The 24,275-nt window shown below is 58.0% G+C and overlaps 1 protein-coding gene and 1 long non-coding RNA gene across 3 annotated transcripts in view; one reads left to right on the top strand and one right to left on the bottom strand.

Moving 5' to 3' along the window:
• The window catches only part of SLC8A2 (solute carrier family 8 member A2), a 28,419-nt gene extending 8,629 nt beyond the window's left edge, over nt 1-19,790 (top strand). Inside the window, exons 3-10 of one of the 2 annotated variants that reach the window (XM_040457538.1) lie at nt 74-738; nt 7,353-7,775; nt 11,592-11,695; nt 11,858-11,875; nt 13,130-13,254; nt 13,522-13,621; nt 17,640-17,918; nt 19,102-19,790. In XM_040457538.1, the coding sequence (XP_040313472.1) occupies nt 74-738; nt 7,353-7,775; nt 11,592-11,695; nt 11,858-11,875; nt 13,130-13,254; nt 13,522-13,621; nt 17,640-17,918; nt 19,102-19,478 (2,091 nt within the window). In that variant the 3' untranslated portion in view covers nt 19,479-19,790. The remainder of the gene's footprint in view (nt 1-73; nt 739-7,352; nt 7,776-11,591; nt 11,696-11,857; nt 11,876-13,129; nt 13,255-13,521; nt 13,622-17,639; nt 17,919-19,101) is intronic. The other variant, XM_040457539.1, reaches the window with a different exon arrangement.
• Nucleotides 19,791-20,679: 889 nt separating this feature from the next.
• On the bottom strand, nt 20,680-23,872 carry LOC121018689 (uncharacterized). The gene is made up of 2 exons (XR_005785286.1): nt 23,130-23,872; nt 20,680-20,911 (listed from the first exon to the last, which is right to left on the bottom strand). It is a non-coding gene; the product is annotated as an uncharacterized LOC121018689 (long non-coding RNA).
• Between the last annotated feature and the right edge of the window lie 403 nt (nt 23,873-24,275).

Here is a 24,275-nt window from a genome sequence, read left to right as displayed (position 1 = left end):
GGGCGGCCCGACGGCGGGCGGCGAGCGCGCCCCCTGGCGGCGCGGCGGTCCTGACCCGCGCGGCCGCCCGCAGGTGTGGGAGGCGCTGCTGACCCTCGTCTTCTTCCCGGTGTGCGTGGTGTTCGCCTGGATGGCCGACAAGCGGCTGCTCTTCTACAAGTACGTGTACAAGCGCTACCGCACCGACCCGCGCAGCGGCATCATCATCGGCGCCGAGGGCGACCCCCCCAAGAGCATCGAGCTGGACGGCACGTTCGTGGGCGCCGAGGTGCCGGGCGAGCCGGGCGGCCTGGGCCCCGGCCCCGCCGAGGCCCGCGAGCTGGACGCCAGCCGCCGCGAGGTCATCCAGATCCTCAAGGACCTGAAGCAGAAGCACCCGGACAAGGACCTGGAGCAGCTGGTGGGCATCGCCAACTACTACGCGCTGCTGCACCAGCAGAAGAGCCGCGCCTTCTACCGCATCCAGGCCACGCGGCTGATGACGGGCGCCGGCAACGTGCTGCGGCGACACGCGGCGGACGCCTCGCGCCGCGCCTCCCCGGCCGACGGCCCCGGCGAGGACGAGGACGACGGCGCCAGCCGCATCTTCTTCGAGCCCGGCCTCTACCACTGCTTGGAGAACTGCGGCTCCGTGCTGCTGTCCGTCGCCTGCCAGGGCGGGGAGGGCAACAACACCTTCTACGTGGACTACCGCACCGAGGACGGCTCCGCCAAGGCCGGCTCCGACTACGAGTACAGGTGGGTGGGGCTGTGCGCGGCCCCGGGGCTGTGCGCGGCCCCGGGCCCGGCGGCCTCCCGGCGACCTCCAGCGCCCACGCTTCCCTTGCTGCGCGCGCAGGCCTGCACCATTCGCTCATCGGCTCGCTCCTCCGTTCGCTCTTGCTGTTGCTTTTTTTTTTTTTAATGCTTTTTATTTTAGAGAGAGAGAGACAGAGACAGAGAGGCAGAGCGTGAGCAGGGGAGGGGCAGAGAGAGAGGGAGACACAGAATGGGAAACAGGCTCCAGGCTCCGAGCCGTCAGCCCAGAGCCCGACGCGGGGCTCGCACCCGCCAACCGCGAGATCATGGCCTGAGCCGACATGGAGAGTCTCTCGCCCTCCCCACCCCCTCCCCCTGCCAGGTGGCCGATGCTGGGACACTCTTGTAGACATTTGCCACACGCTGCTAGACAAGCCACAGAGCGTGGCCGCGGCCCGCCCACAGGCTGCCTTCCCATGATTATGATCTACCTGTGGGTTTCGGGGCTTGACATCACCCTGGGTTAATTATTATAGCTCCAGGACATGTACTGTCACCTGCTGGAACAGGTTCCCCTCCACACGCACACACGCACACACGCACACACACCATTACTAAAGTAACAAGGTTTACTGAGCACCTACCATATGCCTGGGGGGTATACACCATGGAGAACGAGACAGCTAAGGTCCCTACCCTCAAGTTGCAATAAGGTTATAAGCCATTAAATACATAAAAACATCAGGGGGCTGGTAAGCGCCATGTGGGAGAACTAAATGAGATAAGAGGAGAGAGGCAGTGCCCAAATGAGCCCCAGGTCCTTGGTTTCTGCCGCGGAGAAACGCACCCTTTGCACCCTCCTGAGTCTCGCTGCCCGGCTCCCTGCCCTCTTTTTGAGCAGACCTGTGATCTTCCCCCGTTCGGCAATTCCTGCTGAACACCTACTATGTGTCAGGGACTATATTTTTTTTTTTAATTTTTTAAATGTTTATTTATTTTTGAGACAGAGAGAGACAGAGCATGAACGGGGGAGGGGCAGAGAGAGAGGGAGACACAGAATGGGAAACAGGCTCCAGGCTCTGAGCCATGAGCCCAGAGCCCGACGCGGGGCTCAAAGTCACGGACCGCGAGATCGTGACCTGAGCTGAAGTCGGACCCTTAACCGACTGAGCCACCCAGGCGCCCCCTATATTTTTTAACGTTGGTTTATTTTTGAGAGAGACAGAGCGTGAGCGGGGGAGGGGCAGAGAGAGACGGAGACACAGACTCCGAAGCAGGCGCCAGGCTCCGAGCCGGCAGCGCAGAGCCCGACGCGGGGCTCGTGGGTTATAGAATGATAGCTTTACGGTATATTCTGTTGGCTGACGCGTAGGTGTCTCATAGTTTCCTACGGTAATGACGACACTTCTCACGGGTCTCCCACCCGCCAGGAACGAACCTGGGCAGTGGGGACCGGCCTGTGAATGCAACACGTCCGGGCCCTGCCCAAAGGCAGCTGACGCTCTCGCGGGAGAGACAGACCATTGGGAAGCAGACACCGAATACGCACAATGTCAGTGGCGAGGGCTGTGAGGAAAGCAGAGCGGAGACTGGGAGGCAGTGCTGGTGGCCACGCTGTTGACAGGGTCCCCTCGGCCACGTAGTCGGCCACGCCTCCCTGTCACTCCCTTCCTGGAGTAGAGCTGAGGCGGAACTCTTGGAGGGTCTTTGGTCCTCGCCTCCTGCCGCTGCCCTGCCCGCCCCGCCTCCCTTTAACGCTTCTCGTCCTAGGGCTGAGTGCTGTGTTTCGCCAGTCTTTCCCTCGGCCACCTCGGGTAGCCCAGCCTCCCCTGCGTGCCACTGTCACGCCTTCGCGTCTTTCCACTGCTTCGGGCATTTGTGGGTCGCTTCCCCCCACCTAGGGCAGTCCAGGACCCTCGTATCGGGCCCGTCCCCATTCACTTCTCCTGCCCTTCCGCCCACCCCCTGCCTTCTCCCGAGTGGGGCTCAGGATCTCCTTCTGTCATCCTGGAGCACGGGATCCCTTTGGCCACCCGCAACCTGCTTCCTCCAACCTCCCCCTGCCAGTCCCCGCCTCCCAGCCTCCTTCGAGGGAAGAAAAGGCATTCGCCACATTGAGGTGTCTGCCGTTAGCCCGGCCTCTTCACTCTTGCACTCGTACCCCCACCCCTGGTCTGCACTGCCCGCCCCCCCCCTCCCCCCGCCAAAGGTTTTGCAGAAGGAAGCGAGTGCGGGTATCCCTGCCGGAATCAGAGCCCGCTTTCTCATCGGCAAATGACCTCAGTACTGAGATGTTTGAAGTGCAGCAGTAAATGCTGCTCGGGGGTGGAACCAAAGAGCGAGGAAAGGGTGACATCTTCCTTCGGCCCCTGCTCTCCCATCCCAGGTGACATTCACAGACCTGGCATCACCATTCAAAGGCTGCTTAGGTCCGGGACCGGGAGGGAGGGCACCTGGGTTCCAAGATTAGCCCTGGACCCTGTTCGTCAGGCAAGTTTCCTGCCTCAGTGTGGGCAGTCAGGGCTGTCACGCACAGTTATTGAGGTTGTGCACTGCATAAGAGCACCGCATCTAAGAAAGCTCTGTTCACAGAGCGGACATTGCAGACTTGTATGTCTATTGTGCTAATGTCCTGATTCATGGAAACCAAGTGTCCTAAAGAAGGGATGCCTTTGTCTGATTTGCCCACAGGGATCATAGAGATTAGGGTGGTCGATGGGCCTCAGTTTCTCCCAGTTTTTAAAAAGTTTACTTGTTTATCTCTAAACCCAATGTGGGGCTCAAACTCACAACCCCGAGATCAAGAGTCCCATGCTCTACTGAGTGAGCCAGCCAGGCGCCCCAGTTTCTCCAAATTAAAGATGATCTCCGAGGCACCAAAACGGCACAGCTGTCCCAAGATTCTGAGATTGAAGCCCCCGTAATCCTCACATGCCAAGGGTCTAAAGTTCTCAGATTCCAAGACTCTCACATTTGGATATATATATATTTTTTTTTTTAATTTTTTTTAACGTTTATTTATTTTTGAGACAGGGAGAGACAGAGCATGAACGGGGGAGGGTCAGAGAGAGAGGGAGGGAGACACAGAATCTGAAACAGGCTCCAGGCTCCGAGCTGTCAGCACAGCGCCCGATGCGGGGCTCGAACTCACGGACCGTGAGATCATGACCTGAGCCGAAGTCGGACGCTTAACCGACTGAGCCACCCAGGCGCCCCTGGATATATATATTTTTAAGTTTATTTATTTATATTGAGAGAGAGGGAGAGAGCATGAGCAGGGGAGGGGCAGAGAGAGAGGGAGAGAGAATCCCAAGCAGGCTCCAGGCTCAACGCGGAGCCCGGTGCGGGGCTCGGACTCACAAACCATGAGATCATGATCTGGGCCGAAACCAGAAGTCGGACACTCAACCAACTGAGCCCCCCAGGCTCAGCCCCCACATTTGGATAGTCTAATCCGTGCCCCCAACCAGTCTCGGATGCGATGGTCCAAAGCCTTTCGTCTTCTTAGGGTTTGCGCATCCAGTGTTGAAGCGGAAGCCCATCTTCTATATTTCCATCGCGCCTGGTTTCTAAAATCCCCGTGTCCTTTTTCTTCCCAACCTTCCGTTTTGGAAAAAAAAAAAAAAAAAAGAATTCACACCTACACAAGGGCTGCAAAAGTGGTTCCGGGAACCCTCTTATAGCCCTCGCCCAGATTCACCAGTTGTGCAGATTTCGTCCTGTGCTCATTCACACACCCCTTCCAGTTAATATGTAAGAGTATTAATAGTTGTGCCACTATATGGGAATGAGTTGCAGACAGCAGGGCCATTCGCCCATGAATACTCGCACGTGCATCTGCTAAGATGTATGACACCCCCGCCCCACCACCACAGTCACAGTCCGGTCGTCCCGCTCAGGACACGTAAACACCGAATCCATATTACTCCCCAGTCTACGGTCCCTGTTTGCATCTTCCTGCTGTCCCCGTAGCATCCTTTGTGACATTATTTGCACACGCTCCCTCCTTGCCCGTCCAATCCAGAACCCAACGTTGCATTTGGTTGTCATGTCTCTTTAACAAAAAAAAAAAATTTTTTAACGTTTATTTATTTTCGAGAGAGAGACAGACAGACGGAGCGTGAGCGGGGGAGGGGCAGAGAAAGAGGGAGACACAGAATCCGAAGCAGGCTCCGGGCTCCGAGCTGTCAGCACAGAGCCCGATGCGGGGCTCGAACTCGTGAATCCCAAGGTCATGACCGGAGCTGAAGTCGCACGCTTAACTGATGGAGCTACCCAGGCGTCCCTGTCGGGTCTCTTTAGAGTTCTTCAGTCGGGATATCGATCCCTTGGCTTTTCTCTGCCTTTCATGACCCTGACGCTTTTGAAGACAGGCCAGTTAGAACAGCCCACAGTTGGCCTTTGTCCGATGTTTCCTCATGATTCAGTTCAGGGGGCGCACTTTTTGGCAGGAATTCACGTAAGTGATGCTGTGTCCTCCTCAGTGCATGATATCAGGAGGCCCATGACGCCCGCCTGCCCCACTGCTTCTGATGCCACTTTAATCATTTGGCAAAGATAGTCCTAACATCCCCACCTTCTACCATCCCTTCAGGTCATGTTTCTGACATCCCATAACGTTAGAATTCTAAGATTTTTTTTAAAGTTTCTTTATTTTGAGAGAGAGAGAGAGAGAGAGAGAGAGAGAGAGAGAGAGAGAGAGAAAGCACACACAGGAGCAGGATAGGGGCAGAGGGACAGAGAGAAGCGAGAGGGACACAGAGAGAGGGAGAGAAAGAGGATCCCACGCTGGCTCTGCACCATCAGCAGGGCTCAGACCCACAAACCCCAAGATCATGACCTGAGCCGAAGTCGGACGCTTAACCAACGGAGCCACCCAGGCGCCCCTCTAAGATTCTAATCTTCATATACACATATCACTAGCTAAGTTTGGTTGAGTGCTTCCCTTGCATAATAACTCAGTCCTTATCACACCACCAGGAGGTAGGCACGGTTGTTAGCTCCACTTTACAGATCGGGAAACTGAGTCTCAGAGGGGCTGCACATCCTAACTGCCCGAGATCCCACAGCTGGCACAGCAGCGGAACCCGGCTTGGAGCAGGTTAGCTCACGGGGCTGGATGCCTTGGCCACCATGGACAGCGTCTCCCGAGCTGAAGGCGGCCACGACAGGGAGTCCCTTCTCTGTCCACTCCAGGCTTATCATCTGGTTCTCCCTCTTTGCCTTGGGGTCCCTCTGCGCCTCCCACAGAGCCGGCTTCTTCTGGAGAATTAGAGCCCGGGACCTCTTTCTCACGAAAGTGATCACAGTAATAATAGAGGACACTTCTCGATCACATAGCCCTGGCACCGGTGCCTGTGGCGCGTGGTGGGGAGGACCGGGAGGGGAAATTATAGGTGGTCAAGGTGCATTTACAGCCCAGAGTCATTTTGATGCCTACAGCCCTGCCAGGAGCCCAATCATTTCCTGTCCCCTCAAAGTTTCACTCGGACTACTCCGACGTCGCTCATCCCCTCCCCTGCCCCATTAGAGGGTATCTCGAATGTGCTTCAGAGACACAACCGATGCCCTTGTAGATCTAAGCCAGCTCACATCCTTCCCCTCCTCAGAGGCCTCCCATGTTTCCCATCCCACTCGGCATAAGCACCAAAGTCCTTAGCGTAGCCCACCAAAGCCCTGTGACGTCTGCCCTGTTGTTCCCTTTGTGATCTCATCTCCCTCTTCCCCTTACTCCCTCCGCTGGAGCCACACTGGCCGCCTCTCAGATACTCAGATACATCCCTTAGATACTCCAAGCGACTCCTGCCTCAGGACATTTGCACTGGCTGTTCCCTTTGCCAGGGCTACTTTTCCCCAGATCTCCTCCACACGGCTCCCACCCTCACCTCCCTCAAGTCTCTGCTCAAATGTCACCATTGAGAAAAGCCTTCGCTGACATCCTAACACAACGCCTTCCCGCGCCCTACCCTCTCCTCTGTTTTCCTCTATTTTTCTCCATAGCGCCATCACCACCTGCCATTCTATATAATGTTGGCTGTTTATGTGCCTCCTGTACTAGAATAGAAGCTCCACCAGGGCAGGGATGTTGCTCTGATCTGGTTTTGCTGCTGTTTCCCCCAAGAAACACTAAGAACAGTGCCTGGCACACAGCGGGTGCTTAACAAATACCTGTGGAATGAATGAACTGTAAATAACTTATTACATGTGCAACTGTCACTGTGATGTGGCTCTCCCACAGGCCTCCGAGCCCCGTGAAGGAAGGGCCTCTTCCCCACTGTGTTCCCAGCACTGCCCAGCACAGGGCCCAGAGCAGGTGCTCAGGGAGTATTTGTTGAATGAATGAGCCAAGTTAAACAGTGGAGTTATCTATTTAATGCTGGCGCTCCCAATCCTCACGGATTCCATGGTGGGAGAGACCAACCCTTACGTTGTTCGCCTTCTGCACCCCTGACTCACCCTCAGTACTATGTGTTTAACACCGGGCCAGTCTCGTACTTGTGAGTTTTCGGTGGCGCCTTTCCCTCCTCCAGGAAGCCTACCCTGACTCCCCTCCCTCGCAAAGAGCCTTTGACCAACCTTCACCCCTGTTTTGTCCCCTCCCCTTCCCGCCGCAGCGAGGGCACGCTGGTGTTCAAGCCGGGCGAGACACAGAAGGAGCTGCGCATCGGCATCATCGACGACGACATCTTCGAGGAGGACGAACACTTCTTCGTGCGGCTGCTGAACCTGCGCGTGGGCGACGCGCAGGGCATGTTCGAGCCCGACGGCGGCGGGCGGCCGAAGGGACGGCTGGTGGCGCCACTGCTGGCCACCGTCACCATCCTGGACGACGACCACGCGGGCATCTTCTCCTTCCAGGACCGCCTGCTGCACGTGAGCGAGTGCATGGGCACCGTGGACGTGCGCGTCGTGCGCAGCTCGGGCGCGCGGGGCACCGTGCGCCTTCCGTACCGCACCGTGGACGGCACGGCGCGCGGCGGCGGCGTGCACTACGAGGACGCGTGCGGCGAGCTCGAGTTCGGCGACGACGAGACCATGTGAGCGCGTCGGCCGGCAGCCCCGGGGCACCGCGGCGGGAAGACGGGGCGGGGCCGAGGGCGCGGGCACGGCGGACGAGGTGGGCGGGGCGCGGGAGGGGCGGGGCCACGGCATTGGGGCCGGGCCTTGAGAAGTGGGTGGGGCGCGTCCATATAGTGGGCGGGGGCTGGCGGGAGGCGGGGCAAGGCCTAGGGAGGGGGCGGGGCAGAGGCGGGGAGGGAGGAGACAGGAGTGCCGGGGCGGGGCCAAGATGAAGGGGCGGGTCTTGGGGCGGGCCTAGGGGAGGGGTGGGGCTTGTGGGTAGGAGGAAGGCTCTGGGGAAATAGCTGGAGACTTAAGGGAAATGTGAGCGAGGCTTTGGGGAAAAAAAGACCGAGTAGGAATGGTAGGGCCTGGGAAGGTGGGGGCAGGGCCTGAAGAGGCCCTGAAGACACTGGAAGACTGGGATTTGGGGAAGGCGGGTGGGGTCGGGGCAAGTGGCCTGGATAACAGTCACACCAACGCACACACCGGCACACACGGAATCACAAAGCTACAGACACGCGCGCTGGAGCACAGTCAGGGGTGGTCTCACGCTCAGACACGCGGCCACCCCCTTGCACAGATGCCCGAGTCCCCTCTGTGTGCCTGCAGCCTCACATCCCCGCCGCATGCCTGGCGTGCAGACGGCGCCTCCCCCACCTCTCCCCCCCCTTCCCTGCTCTCTTCCGCCCCCGCACGCCCGTCTGTCTCCCTCCTTCTGCCGCCCGCGCTCCTCCCACCGAGCAGAGCCCCCGCCGCGCTCCCTGCCCCCTCCCCCTCCCAGCCTCTGGGCCTGGGCCTCCGCTCAGCTCCTCGCTGCTCTCCCCGCCTCTCCATCCCGTCCCTCCCTTCGTGTCTCCGCGTGTCTCGCTGTTGGCAGGCCCTCTCTGGGGCTCCGTTAATCTCCGGATCTCGGTCCCCAGTATCTCGCTGACCCGGGTTATATTTCAGTGCCGGCCTCTCCGTACCTTTCCATCTGCCTCTCTGCCTGCGTTGGGCTGAGAACTCGGGTTGAGGGCTGAGGGCACCATCCCGGACCCCACTTGTCACCTTCCAGAGGCAGGGGGAATGGAGAGAGTTGTCTTTCTGCTTATCCTGGTCCTCCCTGTAGTCTAACCGGCTTCCCTCCTGCTGCTGCGACCCCACGGGCCCTCTCCTCCCCCACAGGGCTTCCCCAGGCTGGGACACCCTCTGCCCCCGCCCCTACCCCTGCCCCCACCCAGTCTTCCAGCTGTGGCTTCAGAAGACAGAGAACAGGAGGCTAATTAGCATTTAGGGAAACACATCCTTCCTTTCTCCGGGGCAGGCGCTAATTAGAGGTGCCTGGAAGCAGCCCGGGGGCCGGGCCAGAGGGGTGGCCCCAGGGAGGATCAACACGGAAGTGGAGGAGAGACGCCCAGAGATGGGGTGGCGGGGAGAGAATGCAGAGCGAAAGAGAGAGAGAGAGGCGCTCAGAGACAGAGAAGACCTAGAGAGAGATGGAGACACAGAGACAGAGTAACAGAAGCAGAGAAAGAAAGAGACGGAAAGACAGGAACGTTGACACAAAGGGGGAAGGAAATTGACACAGAAGTACGTGGAGAGAGAGGAGAGGGATTGAGAGGCTATGATCCAGGAAGCCTGAAGGGAAGAGACAGAGACCTTCTTACTGAGAGAAACTCAGGGGAACTCGGGGGAGGAGAGATCTTCTTGATGCCTCAGAGAGTTTGGGTCAGAGAGAGGGACAAACGACAGGGTTGCGAAGGAGACCGGTCCGAGTTCAGAGGCTGGGAAGGGCTGGAGAGTGGGGTTTCCAGGACGCAAAGAGGGCACACGTGAGGGTGACAGAAGGTCAGCCTGGGGAGCACGGCTGCTTCCTTTGATCTCGGGAAGCCCTGCCTTAGTCTAGCCCGAGTCCCTCTCGCTGTCCCCTGCCAAGTGGGTTTCTCCTCCCTGGGTTCCACGAGGGCGCGCCCGTCAGGATGCCAGTTGGCATGGGTGTCACTGCGTGTCAGTCACCGGGCGTCAGTGGATCCCGGCGTGTCTGCGAGAGAGTGAGCGTCGGAGGTGTGTGTGTATCACCCTGTCTGCGTGTCGCGGGCTCGACAGCTGTCTGCACATGTCAGGGTGTGTGAGTAGAATGTCTCAGGAGACCCTGCTTCCCGCCACGGTGTTCCAGAACCTTGGACAGCTCCCAGTCCACTTCTGAGGCTGGGGGTGGCCATTTCTTTCTGCCCACAGAAAATTAAAATATCCTGAGACCAGAAGGGGGTGAGGGTGGAAGTGGGCATATGTCCCCACATGGCCATCTTGTGTGCATCTGTCTCTACATGGGTGTCGCTGTATCCTGTGCGTTTGTGTGTTGAGATGGGTCCATTGAGTGACTCTCTGATCGAGAGCGTTTTGCTTGAATTGTGGTGACTTTGGCGGTTCCATTCTGCAGACGCTGAGACAGGGAGAGGGGAACACGGATAAAGGAAGGCAGAGAGCTGGGAAGAGACTGAGACGGACAGGGTCAGAGATGGAGACAGAGAGAGAGAGAGAGAGACTGAAGGGGATAAAAATAAACAGACACCCGAGAGCCATAATGGGCGAGATGTAAGACAGGAAGAGTCTACATGGAACCACAGTGGGGCTCTGCAGGTTGGCGAAGTCGCCGAGGCTGCGGTGGGGGTGTTGTGCTAACAGGCATCTGGTCTGTGTGATTTTGCCACTGCATAGGGAATGGCTGCGGGGTGTGATGGTGTGTGGGTGTGGGCGGTGTTGATTGGCTTCTGCTGGGTGACTGTGTGGGCTGGCTGTTTGTGTTTCTGGGTTCTGGGGCCGGGCCTCAAGGTTCCTACAGCTGAAAGGGCTGCTAGCGGCAGGGCTGTGGGTTTTCTGGGTCTTTGTGAGTGAGGGGGGTGGGCTGTGTGCCTGGAGGGCACGGATAACTCCTGGCTCTTCCCCCCACCCCCCACCGCCGGCACCCCCTGGTTACCATAGCAGCGCGGATGCTGAGAAAAATCAATCAGCGCTCAGTTAATCCTCAGAATGCGGTCAGGACAGAGGGCAGGAAGCAGAGGGCCTCCTGAACTGAAGGATCAGAGTTCACAAATGTTTGTGGAACAGGCACCGCTCTAGGCATTGGGGGGGAGGGGTGCAGCAAAGTACATAAATGAACAAAGATCGCTGCCCTGGTGGAACTTACTTTTTTTTTTTTTACATTTTTAAAATATTTATTTATTTTTGAGAGAGAGAGAGAGAGAGAGAGAGACAAAGCGTGAGCAGGAGAAGGGCAGAGAGAGAGGGAGACACAGAATCTGAAGCAGAATCCAGGGTCTGAGCTGTCAGCACAGAGCCTGATGCGGGGCTTGAACTCACGGACCACGAGATCATGACCTGAGCTGCAGTCAGTCTGACGCTTAACTGACTGAGCCACCCAGGCGCCCAGAACTTACTTTTTTTCTTTTTTTTTTTTTTTTTTTGAGAACTTACATTTTAATGTGAAGAGACAAATGGCAAACCGTAAACAAAATAAACATATTAGATGGTCTGTTAGAAGGTGATATGGAACAAAGCGCACGTAGAGCAGGGGAAGGGGGCCAGGCGTGCTGAGGTCGGGACAGGGATGGATTGCAATATTAAAGAAGGTGGCGGAAGTGAGCTTCATTAAGAAAGAGGTTTGAACAGAGATCCAGAGGAACGGAGGGAATGAGCCTGGGGGGAAATTGCAGGGCCTGGGATGGAGGGGCGCTCCAGAAATTGGGCAAGTGGCGAGTTACCTGGCGATTCGGGCTGGGGCCTCATGCTGGGTGCTTTTCCTCCCCGCTCAGGAAAACTCTTCAGGTGAAGATAGTTGATGACGAGGAATATGAGAAAAAGGATAATTTCTTCATCGAGCTGGGCCAGCCACAGTGGCTTAAGCGAGGGATTTCAGGTGAGGGGTGACAGGTATGCTGTGGGAGAGGTAAGGGGTCCAGGGTGTGTGTGTGTGGGGGGGACCCTCAGAGGTTCCATTAGTGGCTGCTCCTTAAGGCTCGTAGATCTGAGCTTCCCAGGGAAGCAATCTCACCTTCTCTCTGTCTCTGTCTCTCCCCAGCCCTGCTGCTCAATCAAGGTGAGTGGAGTCACCGCCGGGCTTTGACTGCAGGGGGGTCTCGGGAGGAGGGTCATGGCCTCAAGCTACCCGTTGAGGTCACGTTTGAGGCGGGTTGGAGGTGAGATAAAGGCAGACGCGGAGCTGGGTGAGGGCTGGAGTTGATCTCAGAGTTGGTGGGGTCCATTGAGTTTGGGGCTACAGCTGGGGGTTCGGAGGCCAAGATCATGTTTTGTTTGTAGTGCACGTTGGGGGAATGGTAGGCCAGGATCCCATCTGGGTTTGTGGTGGGGTCAGATTAGAATTGGGGTCAGATTTAGATCAAAGCCTAAGCTGGGGTTTGAGGTGAGTTGGGGGGGGGGGGGGATGGTGTTAGAATTGGGGCCGGGGCCAGAGTGTGGGGGGGGGGTGGCGGCAGCTGCTTGAACATAAGGGACAGAGTAGTTCGGGAGTTGAGATCAGAATCTGGATTTGGAGTTAGGATTAGGGTCAGACTAAAGATTGCATTAGTCAGGGTAAGTGATAGGAGCTGCTGTAACAAATAGGCCCCCAAATCCCAGAAGCTTAACCACAATAAAAGTCATTGCTGGCAGAGTTTTCTGAGAGTGTACCTGGTTGGGGTGGCATTCTTCTAAGAGTTAGGGTTAAGTTGGTGCTGGGCTTGGAACAAAGGACCACCATGCTTTGGGGAGACAGGTGAGCTGAGGGCCAGCTACAGGTGGGTCTGGGTCCAAGATCTGTGCCAACATTGGCTATCCCCTCTTTCCGCACCACCTCAAACACACTCGAAGATGTTTTTCAGAGCTTAGATATAGAGACAAGGCCTCCTCCCACGAGGGTGGTGATGATGATGACGGTGTTGGCGATTTTAACAAAGGAAATAGCATTTTAGACTATTTATGTGTGCCGGGCACTAAGCCCTAAGCACCACACATGAAGTAACTCCTTTAAACCCTCACAACCAGCCATAGGTGGCTACTGTTGTTGTACCTGTTTCACAGATATGAGCACGGAGGCACAGAGAGGCTAAGGCATTGCCCGGGGTCACACAGCTCCCTCCATTTGAAGCCCAGAGCCTACCAGCTGAACTTCACGGACCAGCTGGGTCTTAGGTTGAGGAAGATGGTGGTCATATGGGGACACGGGGGCAGGCTGGGGGCGTGCCACCGCGGAGGCTTCCTAAGGGACAGCTGACAGAGTTTTCTTTCTCAGTGGGAACAGATAGTGAGGGCATCACAGGCCCAGTGAGCCTAACTCCCGTCCTTCATGCTGCAGGGGATGGGGACAGGAAGCTGACAGCCGAGGAGGAGGAGGCTCGGAGGATAGCAGAGATGGGCAAACCAGTTCTTGGGGAAAACCGCCGACTGGAGGTCATCATCGAGGAGTCATATGATTTTAAGGTGACTTTCTGGGGACGCCAGCTTCCTGGAGTCTTGGGGAAGGTCTGGTAAGAGTCAACTAGGAGGGTGATCTAGGGTCCGAGCCCATCCCTCCGCCAGCACCATGGACAGCAACACCACCTTTTCCCTTCTTGCCTGTGAACTGGGGTGTGGGGAGGTTGAGGACCCCTGGGCTGTGAGCCCCAACCCCAGTGTTCCTCAGGGAGCCTCAGGGATGCGCTGAGGTGGTCACAGGCAATGGTCTCTTCCCCTCCCTTTCCTCCTCAGAACACGGTGGATAAGCTCATCAAGAAAACCAACTTGGCCTTGGTGATTGGGACCCATTCATGGAGGGAACAGTTTTTAGAGGCAGTTACAGTGAGCGCAGGTAAGTGGGGAGGGAGGAGAGAGGAGAGAGAGGGAGGGATGGGGAGACAGAGTGCTGGGGAGGAAAAGAGAGAAATGAATAGAAAGAGAGAAAGGGGGCAAGAAGAGGACAGAGAACGATAGAGAAGAGAAAGAGAACGAGGACACAAAGAAAAAGAAAGACACAGGGAAAGATAGGGAACAGATACAAACAGGAGAGATGGACACACACAAGGAGAGAGGTGCAGAGAATCACGGAGAGAGACAGAGACATGGAGAGAACCTGAGGGGTGTAGAGAATGAAGTCAGTAAACTGCAGAGGGCCAGAGAGAGACCGAGAAAGAGCGAGAGAGGGATACACAGAGAGAAAGGCAGCCGGAGGGGTGGAGGCAGAGAGCTGAGGGGAGGAGAGGTCCCAGCTGGGCTTTCTCCTGGCGTCAGAGAGCTGGAGGGTGGGAACAGGTTAAATGTCACGGCCTCCTCAGACAGCCTGGGCGCCTCCGTTGCCACGGAGACAGTCAGGGTCCGGGGTGCATCCCAGCTCTCTCCCACCTGTGCGGGTTTCGCCTTCCTTGGGTCTCAGATGGGCCCACACTGCCCCCCTGTGGCCAGAGACACCGTGGCACTTGGATTCACAGGTTCAGTCTTGGGAGACCAACATTGGCCCTTTGTGGTACCGATTGGGGAAACTGAGGCCCAGCAGCAGACGAGGGACTGGCCTGAAGTCCCACAGGGAACGAGCTGGAGCTCAAGGCTTCTGTCCCTTATACAACATCAGGCCTCCTTCAGGGAGGCCTAACTGTAGGAACTGAAAATACACTAGGAATTGTGGTTGAACAGGGAGATGGAAACAAACCAGGCTTTGGGAATGGAAATATACCAGGAAGCGAAGTGATGTCTCTCTCTGAAGCCACATTCTTTCAATATCTATTTCTTTATTATTATTATTATTATTTTCATCTTTATTTTTGAGAGAGGGAGGGAGCAGGGAAGGGGCAGAGAGAGAGAGAGAGAGGGAGACCCAGAATCCAAAGCCGGCTCCAGGCTCCGAGCTGTCAGCACGGAGCCCGACGCAGGGCTCAAACCCATGAACTGTGAGATCATGACCCGAGCCAAAGTCAGAGGCTCGACTGCCTGAGCCACCCAGGCACCCTCCAATATCTGTTTCTGGGGGATCCTCTGGACTCAGCCCTGTGCACGACATTGCCGGGGACAAAGAGATGATATGACGGCATGAAGCCTATTCTCACAGTGCTCATAGTCCAGTGGGGGGAGACACACGTGCCACAACACAGTGACAACCCAGAGCAGGCAGGGCTGGGCCAGGGGACCTCAGGTTGCTGCGGGAACCCAGACAGGAGGTTGACCCAGCCTGAGGGTCCGGGAGGGCTCCCTGGAGGAGGAGGCTTCTGAGCTGCGTCTTCACATTGGAATAAGCGTTAGCCAGGAGGAGGAAGAAGACGGGGAGGTGTTGCAGGCAGAGGGGGAAACCAAGTACAGAGTTTGCAAGTACCCTAGGTCGTGGCGCGTTTGGGGAGGGTGACTAGGTTCGGGCGTGAAGAAACAGCCTCAGGAGCTGGAGGTGGGCAGAGCCCAGACCGCGCAGGTCCGCATAGGCCACCGCAGGGAGCTGGGGTGTCATTTCGGTGCAAGGGCGGGGGGACCACGGAGCATTTTGAATGGGGGAAGCTCCAGGCGCCGGAGGGAGCTTGTGGAAGGAAGGAGAAGCTGGGACGGGGCGGCGCGGGAGTTGAGGCTGTCCAGCTGGCAGGAGGTGACGGACGGGAGGGACCGTGGAGAGACAGCACTCCCTCCGGGCTCAGCAGAGAAGACAGGGTAGCACAAAACTGAGGCTGCGGGGTGTGAGCCGGTGGTCGGTGGTCGTGGAGGTGACTCAGCTGGTGGGTCGGCAGGAAGCAACCCATTAGATCAGAGGAAGTAGTGGAGTGGGGGAGGGTAAAACCCTACCAGCGGTAAGAATCCTGATGATGACGTCATGATGGGGACCTTGGAGCGCCAGGCAGCCTTTGAAGCCCATTTCCTGTCTGGCCTGAGTCAGCTAATGCTCCCCAAGTTTCCAGCCCGGTCCTTGATCATTCTGAGCACTTTGTTCAACACGTGCCCCTGCCTCCTTGCCGCGAGCATGAAACTGCTTGAGGGGCTGACGGAGAGGGGCGGGTCTCACCCCCTTGGATGACGCGTGAATCTCCCCAGGCACTAGAAGGGGCCTTTCAATAACAGCCGTCAGGCTGGAGATGCGCCGCCGGGCTGCGCAGAGAGTACTTTACGTGGCCCGCCTCATGCAGTCGTTACAGACCCCTCTTGAGGCAGGTCCAGTTTTTACTCCCATTTCTCAGATAGGCATGCGGAGGCTCAGAGAGGTTAGGACACGGATTCAGGATCACGCAGCAGATCCGGAGTTTGGAACCAGAGACGTGGCTCCGGAGCCACAGGCGTAACCATGAGGCTCCCTCTATGGGAAAGGCTGAAGAGCCTCCCCTGATGGGAAAGGCTGGAGGAGTCTGCAGAGACCGGAGCCTTGAATGCCAAGCACAGGAATGTGGGCCTCGGTCTAAGGGCAGTGGGAAACCAAGGCAGGATTTGAAGCAGGGCAGGGAAAAGCCCCCGGGAGAGGCAGTGATAGCAGCCCTTCCCTGCCAAGAGCGCGTTCTCCCCACTCTGACTTCGGCCACGTCTCACCGTGGCCAGTGAGGAACGCATTCAGCGGCGAACAACAGAAAACGCAACCACAAGCAGCTGAAGCACCCTGGAGGTTACTTTTGCCACAGAACAAAGGAATCCGTAGGAGGCAATAAAGAGTCAGCAGCTCGGTAACATCATTAAATGCCCAGGCTCCCTCTTCATTTATCTTTCCCACTCTCAACCTTTGCCCACATGGTGGCAAAATCGCTGCCGCATCCCCAGGCGTCAAGCTCGCATTCCAGGCGGGGAGAAAGAGGCAGTAGGATAGCAAGAAGGGGCAGCGTGCCTGCTGCTTTGGAGCGTCCAATTCCACTTTTCCTGGGGTCGCCGCAAAAGTCTCCTTTGAAAGATGGTGCAAAGAATGAAGAAACCACTCAGTTAAGCATTTGCAAACTTAAAAAAAAAAAAAAAAAAACAAGACAAGAGACTAAGTGAGCTGGAAAAGCAGGAGAGGGATAGATGACCCGAATTCCCGAATCCGTCAGTGTGTCCTCTGCTGGCTGACAATTCAGAGGAGCTTGGGTGCCCGTCGTCGCCGTGGCTCCCTGCATTTTGCTCCCTGACTTGCTCTGCGCGACTGATCGAGGACTACCCTCTTCCTTATCGGCGTCCTTCCAGGCGTAGCGCCCATTCAATTCGTTTCCTACTTCTCATTCATTGCTTTGTGCTTCTCAGTTTAGGGCAAGGTAGACGACACATTCCATGTGGGCTTTCCCCTGACACACGTCCCAAGTGGCAGGTCAAAGACAGGTCACATTCAGTCACAGCAGGTGATACAAGCACCACGAAGGGCCAGTGAGGCATCCTTTACAGCGGTCAGAAAACACCTCTGTGACACAGTGCCCGTGTCAGGAAAGCCAGAGCTTTCCAGAAGCCCTCCGCTTAGGTCTCCTGGCCGGGCTGGGTCACAGGGCTGCTGTTGCAAGGCGTTCTGGGAAAACAAGCACCTTTAGCTGAGTATGTGGCTACTGTTAGCTACAATGAGTCAGAGGAAGTCAATATTTCCAGCTGTAGAAATGGCTTTCTGTAAATGGTAGCTATGAAGGCGTCTGGGAAAAGGACTGGTTTTTTTTTGGCTAGGGATGTGGCCACCCCTAGCGGCAAGGGATCCTGGCAAGCCAGATGTTTTTAGCCGAGCACATGGCCTCCGGCACCGAGGGATTCTGGAAAAGCGAGTATTGGTATCTGGGCTCCTGGCCGCAAGGAATTCTGAGAAGGCAAGGCATTTTATAGAGCAGAATTTTACTGAACAAAACGGGGGGGGGGGGGGGGGCCGCTCGGTAGGCCAGGAAGAAGGTGGCCTGGGTGTGTGCCCCAGCTGGGTCGTGTGCCCACAGGGGACGAGGAGGAGGAGGAGGACGGGTCCCGGGAGGAACGGCTGCCTTCCTGCTTTGACTACGTCATGCACTTCCTGACGGTGTTCTGGAAGGTGCTCTTTGCCTGCGTGCCCCCCACGGAGTACTGCCACGGCTGGGCCTGCTTCGGCGTCTGCATCCTGGTCATCGGCCTGCTCACCGCCCTCATCGGGGACCTTGCCTCGCACTTTGGCTGCACCGTCGGCCTCAAGGACTCTGTCAACGCCGTAGTCTTCGTGGCCCTGGGCACCTCCATCCCTGGTAACCCCCCTGGGAAACCGCTGGTCCGGGGAGAGTCTCAGAGAAGCCCAGCAGTAGAGCCCGAGAGGAAGGTTGTGCAGAAATAAGGTGGTGGAATCCCACAGAACCCGGATGGTGGGCCCCACAGAAACGTAATGAGGGAGCATGAGAGAAACCAGGCGGGGAGGTCCTGTAGATGCAGTAGGTAAACGGAATCCTCCCCCAAAGCAACCATCGGGATGTCCCGTAGAACTAAGGTATTGGGAAATGTAGGACCCAGACAGTGGGTTCCATAGAAAGCAGGGGGCGGGGCCTGTAGAAAGCAACTTTTTTTTTTTTTCATGTTTATTTTTGGAGAAAGAGAGAGAGAGAGAGAGAGAGAGAGAACAGTGGGGGAGGGGCAGAGAGAGAGGGAGAGAGAGAATCCCAAGCAGGCTCCAAGCCCGCCCTGAGTGTGGAGCCTGACTCGGGGGGGGGGGGGGGGGGCCGGGGGGGCCCGTCTCACCGCCGTGAGACCACGACCTGAGCCGAAAGCAAAAGTCAGCCGCCTAAACCCGCTGAGCCACCCAGGCGCCCCAGAAAGCAGCTATTGTGACTGGCTCTCCGATGCCTGCGCTCTATACCGGAGATTTGAGTTTTTAGCGAGATGTTGAGAAATGGGTGGAGGCCGCAGAAAGGGGGCTGCGTGCTGGACAGAGACCAGGTGGGGAATTGACGGGAAGGGGGTTGCATGTGGGTGGAACCGAACACTTGTCCCGCCAGCTGGCGATGGGGTGATGGGGCCAGTAGAAAATAGGCAGCGGGTTCATGCAATGCAGACAGCGATTCCTATGGAAAGCGGGCGGCGAGTCCCATAGAAAGCAGGCAGCAGACCCCCCCTGAATGCAGAGACTGCGATCGGACAGTGGTTCCACCGGAAGCAGGCAGGGGGTGCCATAGAAAGTAGGCCGTGGATACCACTGGATGCAGACAAGTCCCATAGAAAGCAGGCAGCGAGTCTTGCAGAGCGCCCGGCACCGGCATGATGACCCACTTTGTGGCTTGCTTGGGGTCAAGGGCCTCCGGCGGGGAGCTGCGGCCGCGGGAGGCGGGGTCTGCCCGGGGGGGGGGGGGGGGGGCACCGGGGACGGTGTCGGGGTCTCCTGGGAAGCTGGCGTGGGGGACAGGCTGGGCCCCTGTGACCGCCGTGTCTCTGCCCACGCAGACACGTTCGCCAGCAAGGTGGCGGCGCTGCAGGACCAGTGCGCGGACGCGTCCATCGGCAACGTGACGGGCTCCAACGCGGTGAACGTGTTCCTGGGCCTGGGCGTGGCCTGGTCGGTGGCCGCCGTGTACTGGGCGGTGCAGGGCCGCCCGTTCGAGGTGCGCACCGGCACGCTGGCCTTCTCCGTCACTCTCTTCACCGTCTTCGCCTTCGTGGGCATCGCCGTGCTGCTGTACCGGCGCCGGCCGCACATCGGCGGCGAGCTGGGCGGCCCGCGGGGCCCCAAGCTCGCCACCACGGCGCTCTTCCTGGGCCTCTGGTTCCTGTACATCCTCTTCGCCAGCCTCGAGGCGTACTGCCACATCCGGGGCTTCTAGGCCCCCCTCCCCCTCCCCAGAGACTCGGCTGCCCCTGCTTCGGACCCGCGTCTCCTTTTGTCCTCCAGAGAGATTCGGCCTCCTCTCTCCTGGGACTCAGCCTCCCTTCCTCCTGGCAGTTAATATCCCTGCCCTCCGTCCCCACTAACATCCTCGTCCCTTCCCCTCGGGGGTCTCCCCGAGATACCCACAACTGCCGCCCAGCCCTGGTAGCCACTGTCCGCCCCCCCCCCCCCCGGGGACATTGCCACCTCGAGGCCCCTCCCCAGAGAACCGCCCCCTACCCCGCGACCTTCTAGAGAATCTATAACATCTGTCTCCCTCCACACCCAGCCTTACCCTATCCCTTAAGGCCCCCTTCCTCTAGAGGACGCCCCCCCCCTCCCACCGCCACCACCGCCAGGGACCTGTGCCCCAGAGCCTCAGAACCCAGCCCTCCCTGGGGGACCTTTGAAGGAGGCTGACCCATCCCAGGATGTCCCTGATCTCGGCCCCTCTCCCCAACCCTCAGCGAGCTCTGTTCAGCCCCCGAGGGTGGGGCGGAGGAACAGGTAGGTGCGTGCAAAAGGGGGCCACGCCTTCCCTGATTTCTCCACTCAGGCCCTTGGGAGGACACTAATTTTCGAGGCTTGGAGAAGGGAGGGGAGAAGTGTGGGGTTTCAGAGCTGGAGGAGGCGCATTTGAACCTGCAACTTCTCACATTCCAGCGCCCCCACTGGCCTCCACTACCTCCTAGAGCCCAGCCACACCTTGGGTGGGGGGGGGCCTGTGTGTATATATAGTGTGTTTGGGGGAGGGGGGACACGGGAGGGTGCATGTCTTGGGGAAAGGGGGTGACAGACTTTCCTTTTGCGAGGGCAGCAGACTCCCCCAGCCGTGGTAACTGGCTTTGGGGAGGAGGCCGGGAATCGAAGGGAGTCCAGCGATCTCCCCTGACAATCTAGAAGGCTCATTTTGCCCTCAGTGCCAGCCAATCCGGGCAGGACCCTCGAAGAGGAGACCGAGGGTCCCAGAGGACCAATGCTACAAGCCAGCAAATGCTGCCACATCTCTGCCTGATGGGGAGCAGGGGTGGGTGGGTGGGTGGGAGGGTGGGACTGGGGCCAGGGGGTCTGGGTGGGCATTTTTAACCTTGGAGGCCACCCGTCTGTTGGTAGGCCACCTGCATTTTCTTACCGTTGTTTCCTGCCCAAAGGACACACTTGGGGTGTGCGGAGTGCTGCCCACTTCTTGGGACCCTGAGGATCACCCTGCAACCCCTGTAACACCCTGCTTCCCACAGGTTTTTAGCGTCCTATCGTCCTGTTGTGCATCACCCCAACATCCCAGACCTGTTACCCACTCCCCTTTCTCTACTCCTAGCTCATCAGCACCGGTCGTTGTCTCTTCTCTGTGATTTCTGTACAAGTTGCCATAAAACTTTGAAATTCTGCCTGAAACAAAACAAAACAAAACAGCCTTCTTGCGAGGAGTTGGGATTCTAGAGGAGGGAGCTCATGAGGTCTGTGACTGAGATTTGGGCAACTGTGAAATAGACCAGGTACTCTGGGTCTTTCCAGGCAGGACACCCACGGGCACCAGCCACTCCCAAAAGTTCACACCAGCTTCCCGTAGCCACGCCCTCATTCGCCACCCAGTTTGCCTAGCCACGCCCCCACGCCTCCGCTCCGGGAGCTTTCCTAGCCACGCCCCCATCCCAGCAGCCACCAACTATTCCCTTTCACTGAGCATCTTGGGAACACAAAAGAGGAGGACCCAGATTTGCCTGATCAGAGGAGCTGGGGTTGATGGGAGTTTCCCGAATAAAGCAAGTCATTTTCTCAGAATCCTGATATAGGAGGAGGGGGGTGTGTGTGTGTCCAGGTGAAGGGCACAGCCTATGTAAAGGTGTGCGGACTTGTGAGTTACCGGCTTTTTCGTACTCCTGCAAGAGGGTTGCACGAATGGAGTATGGGGTGCATGAGGGTGGGGAGTGGAGAGAGCCCAAGAGACCTTATCAGCCACTCTCAGGAGCTTCGAATGTATCCCAAAAGCAAAGGGGAGCTTTGGAAGGGATTTAAGGGGGACGGGGAAGGGAGGGCAGGCAGTTGATGTGGTCTGATTTACATTTTCCAACTTGCCTTCTGGCTGCCTGTGAGCCCCGAGGCTGCGAGATCAGGGAGGAGGCTGGGGCGGCCAAGGAAGGGTCCTGGAGTGGGCGGGGGGGGGGGGGGGGGAAAGGGGGTGGTGGCTCGAGATAATGGGTCAGGCTGGATGGGAGGGTTCGGAGAGAGCGCACAGGCAGGGCCCTGGCAGGAAAGAGAGAGTGCACCCAAACGGAATAGCCAGGGAGAGTTTAACGAAAGGGCTATTTTAGGGGATTAAGGCGGGGGGAGGGGAGGGGGCCAAGGTCAAGGAAAACAAGCTCGGGGAAGGTGCAGTACCCGGGGCCAGCAGTAGAGGGAGCAGTTCCACCACCCCAGCTCGAAGGCTGAAGTGTGAGCTGAAGCTACTGAGACTTGAAGGGGTGGCTAGAGCGGAGGCCCGGGGTATGGGCAGGGACAGCCCACACCCAAGAGACGGGGTGTGGGGGGGGGGCTGGAGAGTGAGCACCCCAACCTGACCCTCCTCCCGCCCACCAGTCTCCGGCTGGTGCCTTCCATTGGCTGAACTCCACCAGAAGCCAGAGGTCAACAGGTGGTGCATAGAGGTCAGCCTCTTGGGACACAGAGCGGGGCGGGAGAAGGGTGGAGAGTGGGTCCGGGAATTGGGGGGTGGGGGTGGGGAGGGAGCCATGGTGGAGAATTTGCCACAGAGGCAGTGAGGTTTCTCCTGGGTTTGGGGAATGAAGGTGGGGATAATCTGGGGAACAGGTCTGGAGAACTCGCTGGGTACAGGTGAGTATATGCTGAGGGTGATGCCTAGGGGAACATCCACAGACATCGGGGAAGTGGAGGGGGGCGTCCTGGAGCTCAGGGGAGGGGGGGTGTGCTTGACAGGGGCTTGAGATTTGTGGGCAGTGAGGCATCACCAAGCTACGGAGGGGGTGGGGCACAAGGAACACGGGAGACCCGCCTGGGGGGGGGCGGGGGGGGGGGGAAGGACCCCCCAGAGAGGTGGGAAACCTGCGGACTGGCTCCACCTGAAGCCGAGGGGAGAGCGTTTCCAGAATGAGGGCGTGGTTGACGGAGTGAAAGGTGGGAAAAGATGAGCAGTAGAAAGCGACCTTGGGATTTGGGACTGGACCGGAGCAGTTTGGTGGAGGGTGTGGGGCAGCAGGCGGGCTGATCTAGAGTGAGGAGGAGGGAGTGGAAGTCGGGGAAACTGAGGCAGAGCATGTAGACCACGCTTTGGACAACCTTGTAGAGAAAGAGGGGGTTGCTGGAGGAAGATACGGGTGTGAGCGGACTTTCCCCTCCAAGGTGGGAAGGGCTGTGGAGCAGGAGGGCATTGAATGCAGGGGCATAAGAGCATCTCACGTTCCTGGGGCCCACAGCAACGATGCCAGGCACTGTGTCGGGTCCTCCTGCGGATCTCCCCCCCGCTTCTACCGGCGCAGGAAACAGGCTCAGAGAGGGGAAGCAACTTGCCCGAAGTGTCATGTCTAGAAAGGGCGGGGACGGAGGTGGCTGAGGCCCAGAGCGCCACAGAGGACCAGTACACCTATCTTACCCGGCAAGGAAATGGGCGAGCCTGGCGGCAGGAAGTTAAGATCTCAGCTTCAAAGAGCAGCACATCCAGGGCTTGGGACGTGGATGTGACGAGGGACGTGATGATGCTGCGAGTCCCACGGGAGTCAGCTTGCGAGGGATCTACGTGAACTGTCACGGAAGCCAACAAGAGCGCAAAGATTTCCTCTCTTGGTGCCTCAGTTCCCGCATCTGGAAAGTGGGGATAATAATAATAATAATGGGGCTGATGGTACAGGGTTGTATTAACTTATCTATATTTTTTAGAATAATACCCAGCACATAGTAAGAACTCAGTAGATGGAAACGTTATACTTTCTGGATATTTCCAGCTTGCTCACTTTCTTAGTTCATATTCTTTCCCCTCACCCCTGGCCTCCTTTCTCCCCCCCCCCCCGCCCAACTCGCGGACCACAATCCCCATCCCAGAAAAGCCTCAGGACAGAGCGACGCAGATTCCCTGCAAACCGGCTGTGCCGAGTCTCTGTTGCTAAAACCCAAACGCAGGGGAGACGAATGAGGGATATCCCCTCCTCTCCCTCTAGCCCCCCAATTCTCTAATTCACTTCACCCAGCACCTGCCCGCTCTGCGCCTGGCGCTCTGCTGGGGCCACTGCAGGGACCAGAAATGTCCCTGGACCCTGCTCTCGGCCGGCTCACAGAGCAGTGGGTGACACAGGCCGAGCAGGGTGGAAAAGGTGGCGGTCAGGTCGGGGACCCGTGAGTGGAAGGGCTTTGGAGCAGGACACAGACGGCACCGATCTGGGGGGCTGAAGGCGTGCAGGGTGTAGGGAGATGGCCGAGGGGTGGCGCAGAACTCTGGGGCTAGCCGAGGCGAAAGCCGGAGGGGCAAGGCGGGGGGTGGGGGGGTGAGGCGGGGGTTGAGTGACTTCCAGAAGCTGGAGAGGAGGGCCATCTGGAGAGGGATGCCCCCCCTCCCCCCCCCCAGCTGTGGCTCCGGTATAGGCGTGCGACCGTCCCACGCCCGTGGGGCGGGGCGGGGCCGGTGGGAGCTGCCGCTGGGGGGGTGGGGGGTGGGGTGAAACCCTGACCTCGCTCCAGCCCCTCCACTGGCTGGGCTCTACAGGAGTCCATAGGACGGAGAAGCCTTGGACGCGCTCCATTAAGC

The sequence above is a fragment of the Herpailurus yagouaroundi genome, unplaced genomic scaffold (assembly GCF_014898765.1).
Source record: "Herpailurus yagouaroundi ecotype Mexico unplaced genomic scaffold, PumYag 220, whole genome shotgun sequence".
Taxonomy (NCBI): Eukaryota; Metazoa; Chordata; class Mammalia; order Carnivora; family Felidae; genus Herpailurus; species Herpailurus yagouaroundi.
The sequence above is the reverse complement of the archived record's forward strand: the minus strand, read 5'-3'. Positions and strand labels throughout refer to the sequence as shown.